General features: G+C 45.0%; 7 protein-coding genes across 8 annotated transcripts; 3 read left to right on the top strand and 4 right to left on the bottom strand.

The window, feature by feature from the left end:
* Nucleotides 1-1,215: 1,215 nt before the first annotated feature.
* On the bottom strand, nucleotides 1,216-3,563 carry LOC6602567 (atypical kinase COQ8B, mitochondrial). The gene is made up of 2 exons (XM_002027565.2): nucleotides 1,934-3,563; nucleotides 1,216-1,872 (listed from the first exon to the last, which is right to left on the bottom strand). The coding sequence occupies exons 1-2, from the start codon at nucleotides 3,364-3,366 to the stop codon at nucleotides 1,320-1,322; spliced, it is 1,986 nt and encodes a 661-aa protein (XP_002027601.1). The 5' UTR covers nucleotides 3,367-3,563; the 3' UTR covers nucleotides 1,216-1,319.
* Nucleotides 3,564-3,901: 338 nt separating this feature from the next.
* On the bottom strand, nucleotides 3,902-5,269 carry LOC6602568 (FAD synthase). Its single transcript, XM_002027566.2, has 3 exons — nucleotides 5,252-5,269; nucleotides 4,441-5,133; nucleotides 3,902-4,372 (listed from the first exon to the last, which is right to left on the bottom strand). The coding sequence occupies exons 2-3, from the start codon at nucleotides 5,074-5,076 to the stop codon at nucleotides 4,091-4,093; spliced, it is 918 nt and encodes a 305-aa protein (XP_002027602.2). The 5' UTR covers nucleotides 5,077-5,133; nucleotides 5,252-5,269; the 3' UTR covers nucleotides 3,902-4,090.
* Nucleotides 5,270-7,970: 2,701 nt separating this feature from the next.
* On the bottom strand, nucleotides 7,971-9,757 carry LOC6602569. The gene is made up of 2 exons (XM_002027567.2): nucleotides 9,411-9,757; nucleotides 7,971-9,006 (listed from the first exon to the last, which is right to left on the bottom strand). Exons 1-2 carry the CDS (start codon nucleotides 9,562-9,564, stop codon nucleotides 8,135-8,137), a joined length of 1,026 nt encoding a protein of 341 aa, XP_002027603.2. The 5' UTR covers nucleotides 9,565-9,757; the 3' UTR covers nucleotides 7,971-8,134.
* A 721-nt stretch (nucleotides 9,758-10,478) lies between these two features.
* On the top strand, nucleotides 10,479-11,148 carry LOC6602570 (probable 39S ribosomal protein L49, mitochondrial). Of its 2 annotated transcripts, none has more exons than XM_002027568.2 (2): nucleotides 10,479-10,566; nucleotides 10,632-11,148. In XM_002027568.2, exons 1-2 carry the CDS (start codon nucleotides 10,510-10,512, stop codon nucleotides 11,112-11,114), a joined length of 540 nt encoding a protein of 179 aa, XP_002027604.1. In that variant the 5' UTR covers nucleotides 10,479-10,509; the 3' UTR covers nucleotides 11,115-11,148. The 2 variants fall into 2 exon arrangements, with proteins under 2 accessions (XP_002027604.1, XP_026845887.1); XM_026990086.1 differs by having other exon boundaries at nucleotides 10,481-10,572.
* A 108-nt stretch (nucleotides 11,149-11,256) lies between these two features.
* Nucleotides 11,257-12,681, bottom strand: LOC6602581 (breast cancer metastasis-suppressor 1 homolog). Its single transcript, XM_002027569.2, has 3 exons — nucleotides 12,429-12,681; nucleotides 12,103-12,347; nucleotides 11,257-12,038 (listed from the first exon to the last, which is right to left on the bottom strand). Exons 1-3 carry the CDS (start codon nucleotides 12,616-12,618, stop codon nucleotides 11,655-11,657), a joined length of 819 nt encoding a protein of 272 aa, XP_002027605.1. The 5' UTR covers nucleotides 12,619-12,681; the 3' UTR covers nucleotides 11,257-11,654.
* Nucleotides 12,682-13,242: 561 nt separating this feature from the next.
* Nucleotides 13,243-14,928, top strand: LOC6602583 (protein YIPF1). The gene is made up of 4 exons (XM_002027571.2): nucleotides 13,243-13,817; nucleotides 13,893-14,099; nucleotides 14,177-14,269; nucleotides 14,335-14,928. The coding sequence occupies exons 1-4, from the start codon at nucleotides 13,320-13,322 to the stop codon at nucleotides 14,623-14,625; spliced, it is 1,089 nt and encodes a 362-aa protein (XP_002027607.2). The 5' UTR covers nucleotides 13,243-13,319; the 3' UTR covers nucleotides 14,626-14,928.
* An 890-nt stretch (nucleotides 14,929-15,818) lies between these two features.
* LOC6602584 (obscurin) lies at nucleotides 15,819-20,288 on the top strand. Its single transcript, XM_002027572.1, has 3 exons — nucleotides 15,819-15,842; nucleotides 19,834-20,026; nucleotides 20,086-20,288. The coding sequence occupies exons 1-3, from the start codon at nucleotides 15,819-15,821 to the stop codon at nucleotides 20,286-20,288; spliced, it is 420 nt and encodes a 139-aa protein (XP_002027608.1).
* The last annotated feature ends 581 nt before the right edge of the window (nucleotides 20,289-20,869 follow it).

Here is a 20,869-nt window from a genome sequence, read left to right as displayed (position 1 = left end):
ATCACCTTACCTAGTTCACATACCTTGATTCGCTCTCTCGATCAAGCAAAGAAGAGAGATAGGAGAGTATAATACTCAATTTTGCGTTGCTCCGATGTTGAATATCGGTATATTGATATGTTCATATGTAGCTTTGCAGTACTATATATATATTTTTGAAAATATTATAAGCTGATAGTTTGTGTTCTCGTAAATATTCATATCGATTTTGATCGGGGGCCTTTATTCTGCGATACACTGCCTGTTTCTACACGTACTGCTCGATTTTTAAAACCCATTCTTTAAGTATTACGTCTGTTATGGAATATTCAAAAAGCTGATAAATTAATATCCGACTCCATTAACTATTAATATAAGATCCCATCCGAATTAAATGTCGACAATATGTGTTATATATGTACATACATTACATTTATATTTCACCATATTTTAATTAAACTATATATAAATTTGATGGATTTGCAAGAGTATATAAAGATTTTACCTCAAATCGTTTGGCCTTTGTCTTTGGCTGAAGATCGCTTGAGTTTCGTAGGTACGTACAGAATTTATCAAAGAAAATCGGTTTTCAATCTGTTTTATCATTCTTCAATAAAAAACAGATTTTCAATTTAAAATTTTCTTTCTTCAAATCGTATTTCGTTCGAGCTGCAATCGATACTTCAAAACTAATTGAAGAAAACTCCTCTTATTTGTTGTATCAATACCAAAGCTATACAGCAATCAATTAAAAAATAAATATTTGATGGCAACCAAACCACTAAAGTGGAGAAAACAATGGGTTTATTTCAAATTCTCGAAAAACTGAGATTTTAATAGCTTTTACATAAACATTCACAGGGATAGGGATGATATTTAAAAAAAAAACATATGTACATATATAAAGTTATATTGGGCTTAAAAATGCTACATTCCTTTGCGATGAATTTTGTATATTATCATAGAACGAATTTCGACTTTTGCAAAGAAAATTTTTCCTTTCCTTAAAAAATATCTCTTATACATATGTATGTCACCGTTGACTGTCAGTGATTTGAAGAGCGATTTAAGGAAGCTACTCAAACCTCTTTTGGTTCACACTTGAACCAGATATCGCTTTCGAATTTTGACATTTTTATTGTTATGTTTTTTGCTGATGCAGGATGAGATAGAGATAAGAAATCTCTTTGTATAGGAAATCCACATGCACCCAAGAATTACAAAACACTTGTCGAATTGAGATAAGCAAAGTCTATATATTGGGATTATGAGCAGTTAGTACTGGAAATAAAACAATTAACGAAAACCAAAAACGGAATACCGAACTTATGTGACCACGCTTAGTCCTTGAATTTCCCGAGAATGATCTCCCGGTAGAAGGGTAGACAGTTCATGCGGACATTGAGGCGGGCGCAGAGGAGGAAGATGCCCGAGAGCTTCCGGTGAATGGAGTAGATCTCCTCGGGCGGCGGACAGAGCCGATGGGCAACCATGGTGGGCACAAGGGCGGCCAGCCGCTCGGTGGTGTTCTGCTTGCCAAAGTCAAAGTCGCCGTCGTAGCGAAAGATCTCGCCGAGTATCATCACAGCATCGACGTGGGCCTGTTCCATCTGTTTCGTCTCATAGCCGGTGAGGAAGCCCATCTCACGTGACATCTCGAGGACGCCCTGGCGGTTGTTCTGTGCGGCACTGATGATCACCTGACGGTAGTTCCGGATGAACTCGTGCTTGTAAAAGCGCGTCGATCCAAAATCAATGAGCATCAGCCGCCGACTGGGTGCGTCGTACAAGAAGTTCGACCAGTTCGGGTCCGTTTGCATGCACTCGATTTCGAAGAGCTCGCGCAGGCACAGCTTCAGCACGGAGGCAGCAATGTGGGCACGATGCTCATAGCTGCGAAGGAATCGCAAGGATTAGAGGGGATGTTCTTCAGAAGGAAGCACTCGGCACTCACCTCAGATCGAAGCACTTGTCGAGGGGCACGCCGGGTATCAGTTCGGTGGTAAGGACACTGGATGTGGTCAGATCGCGCACTACCCGGGGCACATAGTACTCCGGATAGGGGGCGATCATCTGGCGGAACTTCTCCGTATACTCCGCCTCGCGATCATAGTCGACCTCCCACTGCAGCTCCCGTTTTGCCACGCGCACCACATTGTCGATGAAGAAGCCTTGCGGAAAGACGTCCCACACCTTAAGCATGCCCACCAGATTGTCGATGTCGCTCTCGATACTCTGCGCAACGCCCGGGTACTGGATCTTGATGGCCACCTGCATCCCATCGTTCAGCGTGGCGCGATGCACCTGTCCGATGGAGGCTGCCGCGAATGGTTTGTCTTCGAAGCTCCTCAGCCGCTGGCGCCAGCCGGGCCCCAGCTGCGTGTTCATCACGCGCTCCACCTGCCAGTCGGGCATGTAGTCGGCCGCCTGGCGCACACGCTCAAAAGCCTTGGCCAGCTGCGGCGACACCACGCTCGAGTCCTGGATGCTCAGGATCTGGCCGATCTTTAATGCCGCTCCACGCACCTTGCACAGAGTGTCTACGATGCGCTCAGCATTCGCCGGACTGAGCAAGGCCTCTCGCATCGTTTTAGAGCCGCCCATGCCTAGGGCGCCCTTGGTCAGCTCGTTGAGGGTGCCAATGCCCAGGCCGGCAAAGAGACCACCAAAAGAGGCCATCCTTCCCAAGCGCGAGGCCGGCACGCGCCGCTGCTTGGCCACCTTGCTCAGTTCGGGCACATCAATGCTTCCCCCGGTCCGGGATGCTGTTTCGGGGGGTACGGGCGAGGGACTCGCTACAAAGCGCAGCACGTTGTCCACGTACTGGGTGTCTCTGGCGAATACACCCTCGGCCGTCGGCGATACTCCTGCTACTTGCGCGAGGGGCACCTGCTTGCTCTGGGTGGTGGGCGTCCGAAGGCTCACCTGGCGGTTTTTGTTGCGCTTGGAGAGGATGTCCTCGAACTCCTCGAGGGTGATGGAGGATATGTCCAGGTTGGCGGCATCGAGATCAGATTGTGCGCTCGTCGGCGTTTGATCAGCTGTCGGCGGCCGCCGCTCCTGGCTCCGACCAGAGGCCACGCCCGGCAGTTGGGGCATCATCGAGAGTTTGGTTTCCAACAGCGAGCAGATTCCCTTAACCACCACGTAGCTACGTTCGGTCGTCTCTAGCAGCACCTGTTGCACTTTCTTGAGCTCGTCGGCCGGCTGCTGCCCTACTTGGCGTACGGTCTGTCTCGTCTGACTCACGTTCTCTGCCAGTAGCTCGCGCACGCTCGAATTGCTCCACAGATGCTTCGACAGCGCCAGGTGCTCGCGGCTGCACGCCTCCGCCACCAGCTGCAGGCCCCGCAGCACCCCGATGAGATCTTGGGAGCGCCGCGACATCCCAGCTCCCACTTTTTCGACTATCACTATTCCGGTTTACCCCCAGATGACGACACTGTGGTCGCTGTCGTCGAATATGCGGTTGCGGAGGCGATATGTGGGCGATGCTTGAGGTTTTGTTGCTTCTGCTGCTGGTGGTTCCCGCCTTCAGCAAGGTTTGGTCGTTTTTTTGCGCCTCTTCTATCTTGGAAGTTACATAAACAACAAAAGCGGAACCAAAATAAGTTCAAAAAACGAACGCGGAATCAGATTGAAAAACAGCTGTTGGGGTCTAGCGCAGGTTGGCAGCACCGTTGAACCGATATGCATTGATATGCATATATATCGATATATATGTTTTCTTTTTAAATACACATTTAACTATGTTAGAATTTATTAAAATGCTTGTTGCTTGATGTAGTAACAAGTGATCGCGTTCTGACCGCGAAGAGCCTATTGAAGTGACTCAAAATATTGTGAAATTAATGAAGATGTTGGCACCTTCGCTGACACTTTACAGCACTACACTATAGCTTTTGACACCATACATTTACAATTAGTGGGTATAAAAAAAACTTGATGTATATTTGTAGATCGTCAAAAGCCGATGCGTCTAAACACCCATACGCAATATATATATATATATATACAATTTGTGACTAACTAATTTAAAAGGTATGCAGGTATGCTCTACACCACCGACTCGCTGATGCACTTTCAACGGTACTGTCCCTCTGCAGACCACCTACTTCCTCTGCAGGCGCCCATCACGCTCCTGAGTGGGATCAGCCAGCTCCCATGCAGGTCTATAGTCACCCTCCGCCCCGCTGCAGGGGCTGGTCAAGTCGAGGCGTTTCAAATGCGGATTGGGCACCGTGTTGGACCTGTAGCCAATGGAGGTGTACCCCTTGTTGTACAGCGGGCAGTACGCCACGCAGTTCATATGAATGTAGTGCCAGACGTCGTGGTAAGACCACTCCAGAAGCGGGTTCAGCCGCATCATCGGCGGCCAGCCATTGTCCGTGGGCTGCAGTCGAAAGGGAGCAAGAGTTTTAGCAACGCAAACAACAGGTGAATGGAACGAGAGGGACCAACCTGCATGGGGGACAGGTGCTCGCAGTATGGATCAGTGTTTCGGCTGCCTACAAATACGGCCTTGATACGCGGCATGTCCGCTGACATGTGGGTGAGGGCCTCCTTTAACGACTCTTCGTACTCAATCAACTGGACGTTGTAGTGCTCCACGCAGCGGGCCACAAACTCGTCGATCTCCGCAAAAGCGTCATCCGACTTGATGTACAGCATGGGGATTTCGCGACTGCTAATTCCCTGCTGGCGGCAATAGCGCATCAGCAAATCCAGCAGCACGGTGCAGTCCTTGCCGCCGTTGAAGCAGAAGATCAGCTCCTCCACCCCGTACAGCTGCAGGGTCTCGTCAAAGAAGTCAAAGGCCGTCTGCTGCCGCTGTTCGATCCGCGCGCGAGTCTCAGGAGTGACCACGATGTGGGGCGACGGCGCCGCGGGAGTATGGCCGGTTGCCATACTCTTGCCGCCGTTTAGGGTCAGTACACTGTTGTGGCGCGGGGGCGATGAATTCAGAACGGGTGTTGTGATCGTCGTGGTGGCGGTGCAGCAGCATTTACTCATGACGAAGGAGCTCTGTACCGTACGGCTTCCGTATACGGCGGTTCGTCGATTGAGGTGTCTCAGACAGGCTGTTCGGCGTAGCATCCACTCGCTGAGCGATCTGTCCGGTGGTGGTATGGATTGTGGCCGTCTGCTGACAATCTGAAATTGGAAATCAATTATTATGCATATCAGCTCCAACTTTCTCCCCGCACCCTTCGCGGTACAGTGAGCGAGTGCTGCAAGTGTGTGTGTGCCGAAGTGTGCGGTCGTGCCTTACATAATTTATTGTGTGTAAATAATCAGACAAGTGTCTCACAAAACACAAACCCCAATCACAATTGTTTTGCGTTATCTTCAAGCCAAATTACATCACATTCGCAGCCTGGAACCGACCAAGCGCACACACACGCACGCTCACTCGTAGATACACGTGCGTGTATGAATAGTTACATACACATTTAACTCGCTGAGGCTTCCGTTGTTGACCGGGTCTACACGTCTACAACCATTGCTGATGTTGTTAATGGTTGTGAGTAATAAATAAGTGTAATAAGCTAAACGTCCACAGAGGGACAGCTGTAAGAGAGAAATAGCATGTACGATATTTTCTATTAAAAGAATTGATTTTTGCCAGTGCTGGACAACCTCTATCTAATTGCTCTTACTGAATTGAAATACTGACGTGACATCGATAGGTAACGATAGTTGAGTTAACTCAATAACTAATAAGCAAGTGCTTAAAATAATAACCCAGTTGATTCATTAGTCGTATTAAATTATGTGGGCAGGGCTGAGAGATCTATCTAGCTAGTAATATTCGATGGAATATCAAAAACGAGGATCATGTATAAAAGAAAATGAATTCGTCAGTATATTTACGATATACTTTTAAAATGAGACGGTACATTTTGGTACCACCACGTCTAGCTCACACACGCAATTTTTATACTTTTCATAATTTTTTTCCAGTATTTTCCAGTATCTTTTAAGATGGACTCATGAACTCACCCTCTTGTCCAATGCACCAATGTAGAAACCGTGTAGAAATGCCCCTTAGAGCCATGTCCCAAGCCACATCGAATACTTATTCGTGACCAGCATCGAATTCCTGATCTAAATTTTTTCAAAAATTTCGGAAAAGGGGGCTTATATGAAATTGTTAACTAGCGCTTTTCGATGGGAATCTGCAAAGAAAAAATTTAGATGCGTGTCGCACCTTTAATACTCTCATGAACAATTCTTAAAATTATTCTACATAATTATATTATGAAATATCTTATGTACATCCATACATATGTACATAAATATATCCGTTCATTACATTCGTATATTGAACTGTCACATCTATATATTGTATGGTTAGTGTAAATTGGCTATTTTATTGACTATAATAAAAAAATGCATGTACCAAACCCATAAAAATTTCAGCAGCTCTGTTTGGAATTTGATTTGGCCTTGGCTGCATACAATATGCTGGAGTTTCTCTCGCTTGGTTTCCTGGTGATCGTCCTATAACAATAACAAAATACTAGAGCTTCCGGGACCCCCGAAAAAATTTTGAGTATTATCATGGCACATGTGTATAGCGAGATTTTCCACCTCAGCAGTCTACTTCAACATGCGTGTATTTTTTTTTTATTTAATAGATGCAAAATAGTAATCATAAGCAAAACAAATACATACCGACATACATATGTATGCACATATGTAGATTAATTACACTTAGTACCGCAAATTTTTGCTCTTTCCATTTTATATTATTTCTGGATTATTTTGCTTTCTTTTTTGTTTCGAACAATTTGAATATTTGATTTTGTAAAAAAGGGTGTATTTCGAGCAACGAAATTTAACGGTAAATTGCTGCACTATTCGGTTTGGTCAAACGGCTGCGCCTCAGGCGTTTATCCAAAAATGTTTACAAACGATACCTTTAACGAAGCCTAATTAATGTACCTATGTAAAAACGAGGGGGAACGTTGTGAGTTGCTGCGGACACCGCAACTCTACATTTATACCCGATACATACATATGTAGTCAGTATGGCTACATTAAGCGACTATGTGTGCGTGCGGGAGAGACAGAAACCGTGTCGGAAAATGTCGTCGGGCGCTGCTTAGCCACTACAAATTGATTTGTTACTTTTGACTATAATAATGGTGCGGTCTGATCCAGATTCGGCAATCTGGTAGATATGGTCATTCTTTATGATTGTGCGTTTTTAGTTTTCTCGTATCTTCAATATTGTTGATGCCACAGATTTTCGTCTTTTGTGGGGGCGAAAGGGGGTGACATGAGTGCGGATACCAAATTTTGCCGCTCACTTTTTGCGATATGTAAAAAAGCCCATGAAACGTGTGTGTTTTTTGTTTTCTCGCATCTTTAAAATTGTGGATGCCACAGATTGTAACTTGTACAAAATGTCGTTGCTCTAGCTCTTATAGTCTCTGAGCACTAGGCGCTCATAGGGACGGACAGACAGACACGGCTCAATCGATTCGGCTATTGATGCTGATCAAGAATATATGTATATACTTTATGGGGTCGGAAACGATTCCTTCTGGACGTTACACACATCCATTTTCACCAGAAATCTACCCCTATACTCATTTTGAGTATCGGGTATAAAAATATGAAAGCACTGGAAATAATGCTTTATATTCTTCTTGAGTTTTAAAAGTCAAAATTTAGGCAAAAATTAACAGGAAAAAATGATCAATTTATAATTTGAAAGCTTAATATTTTCCAGATGGTAAGCTGAAGCTACAAAGCGTTTTTAGCAGCATATATCAGCTTTTCAGAATTACAAAAGTTATTGAACTTTTGTTGCCTAGTATGACTCGACTAGGAAGAAATTAAATTGTAACAGAAAATGGTCAGTCTTCAAAAACTAAAAGATGATTCCGGTAATCGATAGTCATCGATACTCGCTTCGCGCTATCAGCTCTCATTGTGATCACATCTGTACCCGCGCATTCAAATGAGGTGTTCAAAAATAATTTTATATGCATGAATTACAGGCTTTATTTCACATATAACAAATGGTTGCTTACGTTCTGCGTGATAACATTCAACAGAAAAAAAGACAATGCAAATACACGCTAGCTATACACAGACACATAACAAATGGGCACTATTGGTGTTGCTCCAAGTCCCAACTCCATCATACGTCGACATTGTCCAGGACATTGTCGATGAGGCCGACAACCTTCTGGCGAAAGCGCCGATTCTGCTTGCCGCTCATCTCCTTCAGGTAGGGGTGCAGGCTAATCAAAAAGGAGTAGTCCGCATCGGGTCCTGGTGCCGCTGATGGGCCTTGTCCTGTTGCTGGGGGCGGTGTAGGCATGGCCGGTGCCGGGGTGGCCACCCGGGGGGGTTGTGGCGGTGGCGTCGACAGTTTTTGGTGGGCCAGCAGCCCGTTGTCGTTGCTGTGATGATGACTACTGCCCTTGAGCCAGTGAGCTAGCTCCGTCCAGTTGTTCATATTGTGGTGCCTTAAAGCGGCAGCCATTGTGGCCGGCAGCGTCACCAACGACTGGTGGGCCACAATTTTGTCGCTCTGTTGTTGGGTTTGTGGCTGGGTGTGCGGATGCTGCTGCTGCTCCACCTTGATCGACTGCAATCGCAGGGGCAAGCAGGATGTGGGCGAGTGCGTGACATGGTGCTTGTCCTCCTCCTCCGAAACCTGAACATCAAGCGGGAGGTGGCCCTCACCCTCACCCCCGCTCTCGCCGCTCTCTTTGGTTTCCTCCTCCTCCGTAACCTGCCCCACCATTCGCAGGTGACCCACTCCGGCCAGAAAGGTGGCCGCTGTCGATGTGCTGGGCTTGCGCAGCACCATCCCCGCTGTGGCCGGGCCTGCCGCCACTGCCACCTGCTTGTGCCCGGAACGCGACTTTGTGTAAGGTATCAAAAATTGAAGGTACTTGGACAGGTAGTATTTACGCTTGCCGCGTCCCGTCTGAGTGCGGGCTAGCTTCAGGGAGCGCAGGAAGCTGCTCCGAATGGTGCGCCAGCGCTCGCGGCAGTTGCGTACTGCGGGAAAGAGGAAGAAAATAACATGAACAAAAGAACAGTTACTACTTGCACTCCCAGTGGCTATTGATCAGCGATGGCTGTTGTGCTGTAGGGTATGCGACTTGTGCAGCAATTGCTGAAAACCCAATTGTCGGCGGACCCCGCGGCAAAGCAACAACTAATTGCATGCAAACGCTGTGCGACACAGTGACACACCTACACACAAGCCGCATTGAAATCGCAGCGCACTCACACCGAAGCAGCAAAAAGCTTGCATCGCACACACACAAACGGACACACACCAGCAAGAGGCAAATGAGCACGCAATTGAAACCAACAAAAAAAAAACGCAAAAATGAAAATGAAATTTGATTATAGTTGAAATGAATGATCAGCAATTATCAGGTGGTGGTGGCCAGTACCCGTGTCCTTGATTTCGTTGGCCACATGCTGCCAAGCGCGCTGCACCTCCTCCTTCTTGCTGTAGCCGGGATGCGTGTAGTTCCACAGACAGGACTGGCTCTCCACGAGCTGAACGAATTTCACATTGAATACGGGATCGTCCTTACGGGCCATTCTGCAGCTTTACAGCACTGTCGTGACACCGTTATCTCTCGCGGTCAAGCACATCACTTCATAACCACGCACACACAGTGGAACTCACAGTATAACGGACAGAGTTTCGCGCGCGCCAAATTGCAATCTGCAATATTCGCGACAATCGGCAAAATGGTGGGCAAAGAAGCAGCGTATGAGGCGAGGCGACAACTGGTCGCACCGAAAGCGCAACGAAAACTGAGCGTGAAAAGCTGATTGTGGGGGAGGGGGGCGGAAACAAAAGCTGCAGTGCACACATTTTATGCTGTGTGTTTTTGCAAAAGCAACAATGAGCCAACAGCTGCAATGCAATAAAAATTGTATAAGCGGTGTGGAGGGGGAAGTGGGGAAGGGGCTGTGTAGAGTGGCGAAAATCAAACGCAGCTACGGGCGTCAGTTGCAACGTTGTGTGTGTAACGTGAGTAACGAGGAAAGTGGGCAGTGGTGTTGGTGTTGACAAAAAGCGATAAAAGCTTCGGTGATGACGTCACAGGCTGCATTTGTTGCATGCTATGTAAACAGAGAAAATAAGAGAGATAGATCATTTTAATCATTATTGATGCGCTGCCATGTGCTGTCGGACTGTGCGGCGAGCTAATCACAGCTCAATCAGTAATATGTGTTGTCAGTGCACCAAAAATCCATGAGAACTCATTTCTTGCACCGATTGCATCTACTTTTTGCAATTCAAACGTCTTAATAAACGTAAAAAAGCTGGTAGAAGTTAGTGTTTGCGTTGGCGGTTAGCTGGAAAAATGTTTATTCAATTCAATTTGTATGTTAACGAATTTTTGTTTTACGATCCAGTTGCACCTCCTATCGATGTATCGATAAGTGAGTGAGTTCTGCGCCTTCCAACACTGCTGTGGAACCGCATATGTAACCAAAATTTTGTTATTTTTCGCTTTAAAGTGCATAAAAACCATGTCAGCTACCACGAAACTCTTGCTGGGCAGTGTTCTCTGCCATAAGCTGGGCAAGGTGAGGGTAAGTGCCTACCATGTCGATGAATCCCGAGAATTCATTGCCATCCACCTCTTCTCCAGCTTACACGCTCCATGCACACGCACCCCGCACTCTTGTCCAGCTTTCGCTCGTCCAAGGAGGTTCAGAGCCTAGAACAGTACCTCGAGGTGGAGCCCATTGAGAACGCGGCTGCCTGGAAGTTTGTGGAACGCCTGCTGCCGCCCCCTACTGTTCCCCGGCCGGTGGCTAAGGCGGATTACCCATCCGGGTGGCAGCCACAGAAGTCGGATGGCTCGGACAGCAGTTATTTTGTGGCCCGCACCAAGAATCACATGGTGCCCGTATACTTACATACCTGTTTCCGTGGCCAACGTCGCATCACGGTGGTGCGTCGCGTCCAGGGCGACATTTGGGCCCTAGAGAAAGATCTTCGTTCCGTGGTGGAGCAGGCGCGCAATGGAAAACTCTGCGCCTCACGCGTCAACGAGCTCAGCGGCCAGATACACATTCACGGCGACTATGTGGATATCTTGCGTGAGCACCTCAAGGCCAAGGGCTTCTGATTAAACTGCTTTTTTTTAATACTATAGAAACAAACCAATGCTTTTTTATATGGATATTTAAAGGTGTTGCACATGCAAATGAAAATGATGGGATCGTAGGTGCTACACATTTTACCCTTTATGAATCGAAAGGCATTGCGACTTATAGAAAATCTGCAGTACCATACACACAATAACTGCAGATAATTTATTTGCTTAAACGTTTAGCATAAATTACATCAAGGGATCGGCTTGTTGCAGTGGAAATTTACATTGAGAGTGCGAACTGTGCCTTAAACTACATCTAGCTAGTTAGGAGATGATGTGGGGGGCACGTGCTGTGACTGGGGACTTAGCACGTGGAACGACACGACTCCAGTCTAGCGTCTCCCGTCATGGATCACCGCAGTGGGAGAAGGCGGGATAGCGGGTCGAGGAGAGGGGCGGCGTTGATGGTGGAGTCGATAGGGAGAAGCTCTGTTGTTGCTTCTGCCGTTGCAGCTGCTGCTGCCTCTGCCACCGTCAGGTACGCATGGGGGCGCAAGCAGCAGTCCCCCACCGCTATCCACTGGCACCGGCCATTGCCGGGACACCGCCACTGAGAGCAGAGAGACCCATGCCCACAGTGGGTCCACCACCCCCTAGTACACTTGTCCCCGACGTGGGTGCTACCGGACCCGATGAAGTGGTGGTAGAGGTGCGCTTGAGCGCTTTCCTGATGATCGTCCAGTCCTCCATGATGTCCTCCTCGCGCAGCATATAGACCACATAGGGACCTGTGACTGTGACGGCCTTCTTGCGCCCTGGCCCCCGCACCTTGCTCTGTCGCTTGTCCGTGCCCCAGTCGGCCCAGGAGATGTCCACATTATGACGATCCTCTTCCAGGCGGCGTATCCGCTCAAGAAGTTCTTCTCGCAGGTTGTCTCCCGCCATGTGCTTCTCGCTCTACATCGGAATAGGAGAGATCTAGATAGAGGATTTTTGGCGGGAAAATATGGTATCGAATTACCTCCAAGTGCTGGACGCATGCCTGCTCCTCGGACAGGAACTTGTGTTCGATATTCTGCAGACGAAATCTTCGAAGCACATCGGCAACCTCGATGCGTGTTCGGTAGACCTTGTCGAGGTCTCTCTGGGGATGCACAAACTCCTCGGAACGGCCGGAACGGACCTCAGCTAGTTGGCTTTCGATCCAGGTGATGCGTTCAAAGTAATATTGCTCACGAAGCGTATTGAACTGCCGCTCTAGACTCACTGTGGATAGCGAATGAGAGGGCTTTGTTAGCAGGGAATGATAGAGGATGGATGGGCTCTACTGGGGGACATGATTCTTACGCATATCCTCAATGTGTTCGGCTCGGATGCGCTCAATATCACTGGAATCCATCTCGGAGGAGTCATCGGAGTCGATTTCGTTGTTCTCCTCTTCGTCGGAGGAGTCACGGCCCTGGCTGGAGTTGGAGCGCTCCGACTCCGCCCCAGAGACGTCCCCTTCTCCATCGGAATCACCATTTTTCACTGGCATTTTCCTGTTTGCTTGGAGTGTTTTGGGAGTACGATCAGAACTTGCGATCGTAGCGTGCACTATTTCTGTTTTTCCGCTGAAATACTAAAATTAGTAAACAATTTCGGTAAATCTGATGGAAACTTCTGCGATTATTGTGCAGAAGCAAAAAAGTGTTGGATAACGTTAAGTTATGGCCCCAGTACTGTGCAGCATCATATTGCTATCTCAGTGATGCCAACAATTACTGCGATAAAATGACAAAAGTATTACGTGACTAGCAGAAAATATCCCGAAACGATATATTTTGATTTAGAGTTAAGAAAACATGTAGTTGATTATATGAGTATGGAATATAAAATTTATCAACATATTTATCTATCATTGAACTAAATAGTATTATATAATAAAAAATTATAAATTCAAGTGCAAAAGAACAAGCCATTTTCCTATTTTATGTTATATGTATATAAAGTTTTTAGATAATATGTTTTTGTTTTATGTATGCACTGTATATACTGTAACTGTAAAAACATCTTATAGGAATCTAGCCAAATTATCATCACTAATAACCAGCAGCTGATAGGGCTGCCAACACTCACAGTCGACTGCCAACTTGCGAAAATTATCGATACCTGGGACAGATAGCCTTTGGACAACAGCGCAGTGGAAAATACGTGTAATATTTACCGAAACCCCGATTTCGTAGTGCATCCAGCGATATGGAGACACCGACTGCAGACGATTTGCTACAGTTTCGCGACTATAGCGCCACAAGCGCAACTAACAGCGGCACACCAGCGCAAATCAATGTTAACTCGCCAACACACGCATCAGGCGGCGGGGGTAGTGGCATTGGTAGTGGATTCGTTGGAGCTGGCGGCAGTAGCAGTGCACAACGTCAGCGCGGTGATCCTCTGGCCGATCTTATCTACGATATGAGCACTTCCGCACATGCCATGGCTGGCGGTGGAGCCACCAATCTCCAGAACGCCCCCATCGATGGATCTGGAGGTGCTGGTAGTGGCGGCGGCTCTGGCGCACGCCTATCCTTCCTGACCATCGAGTACTATCAGCAATTCTTCAACGTGGACACCTACATGGTATTGGAGCGCATTGCCAACTCGATGATACCCAAGCGGGCGGCTGGCAATTATCTACGCATGAACATTGGCGAGAATCCCGACCTCTATGGTCCCTTCTGGATAACAGTCACGCTGGTGAGTGTCGCAGCAGCCATGTGAGCCGAGCCAGTTGACCATACTATATGAAAACCATATATGTTCAACCCGCAGATCTTCTCGATTGCCATCAGCGGCAACATAGCTAGCTACTTGCATCATGCCAGCGATGGGTACCACTGGCACTACAACTTCCACCTGGTCTCGTACGCGGCCACGTGCATCTTTCTTTATGCCAACATCTTGCCGGTTATACTCTGGGCCCTCTTCAAGTACAGCCTGAAGCCGATCGATGATGCCGATGCTGTTGAAACGGATAGCGTAAGTGCTCTATCCCGCTCTAGTTCACATTCATACGTGTGCATCCATCTCTTTCTTTCTGGCGCTTCCTGAGGCAGGCCACCTACACGCCCACCCTGCTATCCCTGATGTGCATTTACGGCTACAGCTTGGCCATCTACATACCCGTCTCCATCCTCTGGGTGATTAATGTAAGTGCTTGCCACTTATCCACTGGAAAGGATTGTTTTTCATTCTTGATTCTTTTTGATTGCAGATCTCCCTGCTCCAGTGGCTGCTAGTCATCACCGCAGCCCTGCTGTCGGGCACCGTTCTAATTGCCGTGCTGACACCAGCCCTGCGCAACTCCCAGTTCTCACTGTTTCTCATCATTGGGATCCTCAGTGCCCACATCGTGTTGGCTGCTGGATTTATGCTGTACTTCTTTTACAATCCCCCCGACTCGCCAGTGACCATGCCCGTGCCCACAGCGGCACCGGCTCCATCTGTCCTCAAGGCCGTCACCCAGGCTGCAAAGGCCGTACTGCCGGGTAACCGAACCCGTTAAAATTCATTCCACGAAATCAAAAAAGTCGTTTGTTTTAAACTAAGTTGTCTGCCATATTGGACGTTGTACTAGCTGAAATATCTGGATCAGGCCCGACTGCTCTCTCTCTCTCCCCTCAGGCGTGAGCTTCCAGGATTCATTGAGAATGTAGTACAAATGTTGTTCTCCAATCCTTGATAATCATTCCATGATGGACAGGCAGCATCTGGGTCTTGAAGACTTTCGTTATGGGCTCTGTATTGACTTCTTTAACATTTGGCGACTGTATATTGATAATAAATTAGAGATATTTAGAAGTATGTACGTGTATGTGTCATACCAAGAAAAAAAAATTCGAAGAAGTTTATTAAAAAATTTTGTCACGCTCGACAAATTCGCAAGCATCTTGACGTTTCAAAAGTTGAACTAGATTTCGTGGAAAATATTACCCATATTAAAGTTATTTTAAAGATCCGGCATAAGAAAGGATAAGAATCATTTGTTACAGAGGAATTAGATCTGACCCTTGTACAACTCTAAATCGAGACATTTCTCAAAGAAAATTAACTGAGTTTAAGGGATAATAGAACTAAATATGACTGATGGATAGGAATACTATATTAACATTAGTAGCTCTGTCTGGTATAAGTCCTTAAACGCTTGAGGAAGTCATAGGAGGGATCGGGGTTGTTGACTCTCCCCATTCCTGCGCTCATTTCATATGGTTCTTGTGCATTTATATTTCTTTAAGCAAATTTCTTCACATCCTACTTCCCAAATCTCCCAGACATCCCAATATCCATATGGAGACTGCCAGTGCCTCCAGAGTGGGGAAGACGACAAGGTGAAAGCTGATGATTCGTTTTGGCTGTAGGTGGGTTTTCTGTTGTTTTTTGGGTGTGGGTTTTGGTTGGGTTGGGTGGTTGTACGCTTGGCTGGCTGAATGAATTTTTAGTCATGCGTTTTTTGGTGGTAGTGTCGACACACACAGACATACATATGTATGTATGTACATGTATCCTTGTATGTACTATGTACATTGAACGAACATTTTGGATGCCTCGAGGGCTTCTCGTTTTCTGTTGTTTTCTTTCCCATTCTCAGTGCCTCTCTTGCGTTGTTGTTTCCAGCATGCTTTTACCGAATTTCATGCGCTTGGCTTATTTATTCGAGCAATGTGAGAATTATTTGTATAGGGCCGTACCACGTCAGACATGCTGTCACAGGGTGATATTTTGGTAAGTATTTCAGCAAATGAGAGATGGTCAATGAAGGATGAGACCAAAAGCTTGATCTTGGGAAAGATTTATTGGTATATCTATATGTATATTGATAAGTGATATGATGATCAACGAAGGATGAACTTTCGGTTTTTGGCTTAAGGATGCAATCACTTTTAATCACTTTCACTTGCCGCTTTCTGATGTGATTGATCACCCTGTACATTCCGATTGGCTGGTGATCCACGTACATAAATACATAGGACTGTTATATACAATACCACAATTTATCTATGTATGTATTTACATATCTATATATATGTATATATAGAGGGCCCTGCACTCACGCACATTTATAGAGAGAACATTTCTCAATTTCGAATGCAAATATGCCCATAACGCATCGTTAGATTTGTTCTTTTATACAGATATATGTATATATGTCTTTTATGCGTACCCCAGCCACTCCCACAGCCACACCCACACCAACAGTGCGAATGAGATGGGTATAAAGTGGGCAAGCGAGAGAGAACGATAGAGAGAAATTTTGCTTATGTTGATTTTCTCTACAAAAGCTGCACATCTGCAGTCCTCTCGCTGTGGGAATATATGCGTGTGTTTTCTATGTAAAATAAATTTATGTATAAACATATACATACATATGTATGTACTTCAATCTCCGTGGGTGTGTGTGTTATTCTAGGTGTATGTGGATTTGTTTGGGGCATGCTGCATAGTTTGCGTATACATCATATCAGCATCAGGACAATAATTATATGTATTTCCACCTGAATTTCGGGGGTTGCAGATGTGTAAAATACTCGAATACTTTGGAAAAGTAAAAAAAACATATAAATTCATGCATAAAGTGCTTAGCATGACTATAAGTCTAGTCTAGTCTAAAATAAACATTCATTATGAATAATTCCGATTTGCTTTAATTTTCATTCAATGTGGAACAATTTTCAGAAGTTCAAAATTGTCAATGTTTTCCCTTTTCAATATAGGATACATCACGATAAAAAATCGTCAAGTGATCGATAAACTATGATTTCGCATGATCGCGTTCGATGATTCTATATTTTTGAAATCAATTTTTGAGTTTAATATCTTGTTTACACTAGGGCTGTGTCATGCGTCTTGCCGGAGACATATGTAGTTTGGTTAACATAGGATAATCAGCGACCTAGTGGTGAAAAAGAGTTAATCATAATTAATAAATTGAATCTGTAATTTTAATTTAAACTAATTGTGTCTTTAGATAACACATTTTTGTGAACCCCTGAGACCACAAAAAAACACTGCTGGATATATGGGAGGAAAACATCGATGGTGTTCACGGTGTGAGGAAAGTCAAAAGAAATGACTGGAAATAATAACTAAAAATGAGCATTAAGCATCCATCTTGTTTCCTGTTGCTTTGCATAATTATATTGATTGATCAGTGAACCTCGGGTGAATTCTTCGTCATTATGCACATCAATCTATTCTTATTAAGCAATAAGCAGCGTATGGCTGTGTAAGCGCCTACTCTGCACCATTTCGTCTAATTCGATATAAATAGTAAACGAGGGGCAGTTTAACAAGGCTATCTATTACTATTAATTTTATTAAAAAATTCATCGATTCTGGCTAATAGTTTGGATTTTCAGATTGGACGATTCTTTGCATTTGCTTATCTTTAATACTTATGAATCACTTAATGTGAAGATACAACCAGTATTTGTTTTTATATACTCCTATGTACATATATCCACATACGGAACCGATTTGTTGCAGGGAGGAATATGGATTAACTGATTTTCCATTCAGCTGATTAACATTGAAGTAAGTGGAGGAGAGTCTGCGCGGCGTGGGCCGGGAACCGGAAGCGGAAGTTCCTCGATGGAACTGTGGCTTCTGTGGCTCTCTTTTCTTTTTATACCCGATACTCAAAATGAGTATTGGGATATATTAGATTTGTGGTAAAAGTGTATGTGTGTAACGACCAGAAGGAATCGTTTCCGACCCCATAAAGTATATATATTCTTGATCAGCATCAATAGCCGAGTCGATTGAGCCATGTCTGTCTGTCCGTCCGTCCGTCTGTCCGTCTGTCCGTCCGTCCGTCTGTCCGTCTGTCCGTCCCCTTCAGCGCCTAATGCTCAAAGACTATAAGAGCTAGAGCAACGATGTTTTGGATCCAGACTTCTGTGATATGTCACTGCTCCAAAAATATTTCAAAACTTTGCCCCGCCCACTTCCGCCCCCACAAAGGGCGAAAATCTGTGGCATCCACAATTTCGACGATACGAGAAAACTAAAAACGTAGAATCGTAGAAGATGACTATATCTTCTAGAGTGCAAAATCTGAACCAGATCGTATAATCATCAGATAATATCACGAAAACAATTTCACTCTTTCTCGCTCTGTCTCACTCTAACACACAGGTTTCATAGTCGGTTTTGCCAATTGCAAAATATGAGTTCAAGGATCTCAGAACCCATAAGAGCTAGAGCAACCAAATTTGGTATCCACACTCCTGTGATATCGGACCTTGACCGTTTTGTGTCAAAATTTCGCCACACCCCCTTCCGCCCCCGCAAAGTACGAAAATCTGAGGCAACCACAAATCTCAGAGACTATTAAGGCTAGAGTAACCAAATTTGGTACACACACTCCTTTAAGATGTCACTATAAAACGTATATCTCAGAATTTCGCCCCACCCCCATCCGCCCCCACAAAGGACGAAAATCTGTTGCATCCACAATATTGCAGATTCGAGAAAACTAAAAACGCAGAATCATAGAGAATAACTATATCTATCAGGTTGCTGAATTTGGATCAGATCAGATAATTTTTGTAGCCAAAAGGAACAAATCAATTTGCATTGTCTACGCAGCGCCCGACGTCACGCTCAGACTGATTTTCTGTCTCTCTCGCAAGCACTCTTTGTCGTGTCGTTTAATATTAGCGGCGTCTGCCGGAGGAGAGCCATACTGACTTAGTATCGGGTATAACTGTAGAGTTGCGGTGTCCGCAGCAACTCACAACGTTCCCCCTCGTTTCCTCTCGTTTTGGAGAAATGGAATTAGCCGATGTTCAGCCACTTGTGTGATTCCTTTTTGTTGCCTCTTAAAGCAATTACACTGCCCTAACCCTGCCCTTTCAACCCTTCGAGCCTCCTGTTCTCGCATATGTGTTTTTTAACCCTTTCGAACCGTTCTCGTAATGTATTTGAAGCGTTAAAATGCCTCTTTAGTGAGGATGTTTCGCCCTGACAAGGAGCTGCATAAGGGCTCCGCAATGGAATGATGGCTGATGGAGTGGTCTGGATACTGGCAGGTCATGCGACTCTGCATGGGGGAAATGCATATGCTAATTGGCCCAACCACGGCTGAACAAGCACCTGTTGATGGTCGATGTCACGACCCTGTCAAAGACAGACCTTGACTCCCTCTGGTGCCACCCAATTGATTCCCATTCGAAAAGAAACGAGTACTTTGAGTATTTTGAACAAATTTTTGAGAAAGCAAACAGAGTTTATCTATCTTTAAAATAATCCAGCCGAAGAAAACTATTAATTTACTTTAATTGAAGCAGGGATGACAAATAATATGAGTTTAATAAAATGAAAGTTGAAAAAAGTAAAATAGGTGTATGAAAAAATAAAGGCAGACTATTTTTTCCAGAGGTATCCTGGAATAGGATAAACTCTTATTACCAATTCATTTAAACGAATTGTTTTACAACTATTTTTTTTTTCTTGTTATTATGTACTTGTTTAATCCTCATTATGTCCAATACATTTTATTTTTATCACAAATATGAATTATTATTCATAATTTGTATTATAAAAATAAAAATCCTTTCGATATTCGGCCAGCCTTTAAGGGTAACATATGTTTTCGTAGGATCATCATACAATTTTTCCACTCTTTTTAACACTCAACAGATTTAGCTAGAAAGTGACCGAAAATTGATTAATCTTTACAATTTTGTTTGCAACATTTTAAACAAAAATATAGTCTGTGGCCAGTTGGTACAACACCGATGGACGTGTGGAGACCGCCGAGCGATATAAACTGATTGAAGATGGCCTGGGCGTCTACATGATCGAGATTAAGCCATCGGAGTCCTGCGATGCCGGGGAATGGAAATGTGCGGTCACCAGCTTTGAGGGATGTGTGGGCATCTCCACCTGTGCAGTTAACATGGACAGTGAGTGAAGATTAACGAGAGATTCTTTACGAAATTAATTTTGATAAATTCCTTTACAGTTCCCAGAAACTATCGCAAGCCTCGGTTCATGGAGAGCCTTCGTGCCGTTCTAACTGAAGAGGGTCTTGTCTCCTTTGAGTGTAAAGTGGTGGGCTTCCCAACGCCAGTGCTCAAATGGTTCAAGGATGGCCATGAATTGAAGCCTGGTGATGTTTACCAGCTGACAGGATCCAATTCCTTTTATAACCAATACTCAAAATGAGTTTTGGGTTATATTAGATTTGTGGTAAAAGTGGATGTGTGTGACGTCCAGAAGGAATCGTTTCCGACCCCATGAAGTATGTATATATTCTTGATCAGCATCAATAGCCGAGTCGATTGATCCCTGTCTGTCTGTCCGTCCGTCCGTCTGTCCGTCCCTATTAGCGCCTTGTGCTCAAAGACTATAATAGCTAGAGCAACGATGTTTTAGATCCAGACTTCTGTGATATGTCATTGCTACGAGAAAACTAAAAACGCAGAATCGTAGAGAATGACCATATCTTTTAGACTGCAGAATCTGAATTGGATCGTATTATTATTATAGCTCTTATTGAAATTGTTTTCTTGATTCTGGCTATAATAATTATACGACCTGTTTCAGGCTTTGCACTCTAAAAGATATAGTCATCCTCTACGATTCTGCATTTTCAGTTTTTTCGTATCTTCGTATCACAGATTTTCGCTCATTGTGGGGGCGGAAGTGGGCGGGGCAAAGTTTTGAAACAATCTTGTAACAGTGACATATCACAGAAGTCCGGTTTTAAAATGTCGTTGCTCTAGCTCTTATAGTCTTTGAGCACT

The sequence above is a fragment of the Drosophila persimilis genome, unplaced genomic scaffold, assembly GCF_003286085.1.
Source record: "Drosophila persimilis strain 14011-0111.01,24,50 unplaced genomic scaffold, DperRS2 tig00000520-arrow-pilon, whole genome shotgun sequence".
In the NCBI taxonomy this organism is placed as follows: Eukaryota; Metazoa; Arthropoda; class Insecta; order Diptera; family Drosophilidae; genus Drosophila; species Drosophila persimilis.
Note: the sequence above shows the minus strand (reverse complement) of the source record. Positions and strands in the feature narration are given on the sequence as shown.

Coding starts and splice junctions, on each gene's coding strand:
- LOC6602567 (XM_002027565.2), bottom strand. CDS start 3,366: ATGTCGCGGCGCTCCCAAGATCTCATCGGGGTGCTGCGGGGCCTGCAG. Junction 1,873..1,933: donor GACAAGTGCTTCGATCTGAG/GTGAGTGCCGAG, acceptor ATTCCTTCGCAG/CTATGAGCATCGTGCCCACA.
- LOC6602568 (XM_002027566.2), bottom strand. CDS start 5,076: ATGCTACGCCGAACAGCCTGTCTGAGACACCTCAATCGACGAACCGCC. Junction 4,373..4,440: donor AGCACCTGTCCCCCATGCAG/GTTGGTCCCTCT, acceptor TTTCGACTGCAG/CCCACGGACAATGGCTGGCC.
- LOC6602569 (XM_002027567.2), bottom strand. CDS start 9,564: ATGGCCCGTAAGGACGATCCCGTATTCAATGTGAAATTCGTTCAGCTC. Junction 9,007..9,410: donor CAACGAAATCAAGGACACGG/GTACTGGCCACC, acceptor TCTTTCCCGCAG/TACGCAACTGCCGCGAGCGC.
- LOC6602570 (XM_026990086.1), top strand. CDS start 10,510: ATGTCAGCTACCACGAAACTCTTGCTGGGCAGTGTTCTCTGCCATAAG. Junction 10,573..10,631: donor ATAAGCTGGGCAAGGTGAGG/GTAAGTGCCTAC, acceptor CCTCTTCTCCAG/CTTACACGCTCCATGCACAC.
- LOC6602581 (XM_002027569.2), bottom strand. CDS start 12,618: ATGCCAGTGAAAAATGGTGATTCCGATGGAGAAGGGGACGTCTCTGGG. Junction 12,348..12,428: donor CGAACACATTGAGGATATGC/GTAAGAATCATG, acceptor CGCTATCCACAG/TGAGTCTAGAGCGGCAGTTC. Junction 12,039..12,102: donor CATGCGTCCAGCACTTGGAG/GTAATTCGATAC, acceptor ATTCCGATGTAG/AGCGAGAAGCACATGGCGGG.
- LOC6602583 (XM_002027571.2), top strand. CDS start 13,320: ATGGAGACACCGACTGCAGACGATTTGCTACAGTTTCGCGACTATAGC. Junction 13,818..13,892: donor TCTGGATAACAGTCACGCTG/GTGAGTGTCGCA, acceptor TTCAACCCGCAG/ATCTTCTCGATTGCCATCAG. Junction 14,270..14,334: donor CCATCCTCTGGGTGATTAAT/GTAAGTGCTTGC, acceptor TTTTGATTGCAG/ATCTCCCTGCTCCAGTGGCT.
- LOC6602584 (XM_002027572.1), top strand. CDS start 15,819: ATGCTGTCACAGGGTGATATTTTG. Junction 15,843..19,833: donor TGTCACAGGGTGATATTTTG/GTAAGTATTTCA, acceptor ACAAAAATATAG/TCTGTGGCCAGTTGGTACAA. Junction 20,027..20,085: donor CTGTGCAGTTAACATGGACA/GTGAGTGAAGAT, acceptor ATTCCTTTACAG/TTCCCAGAAACTATCGCAAG.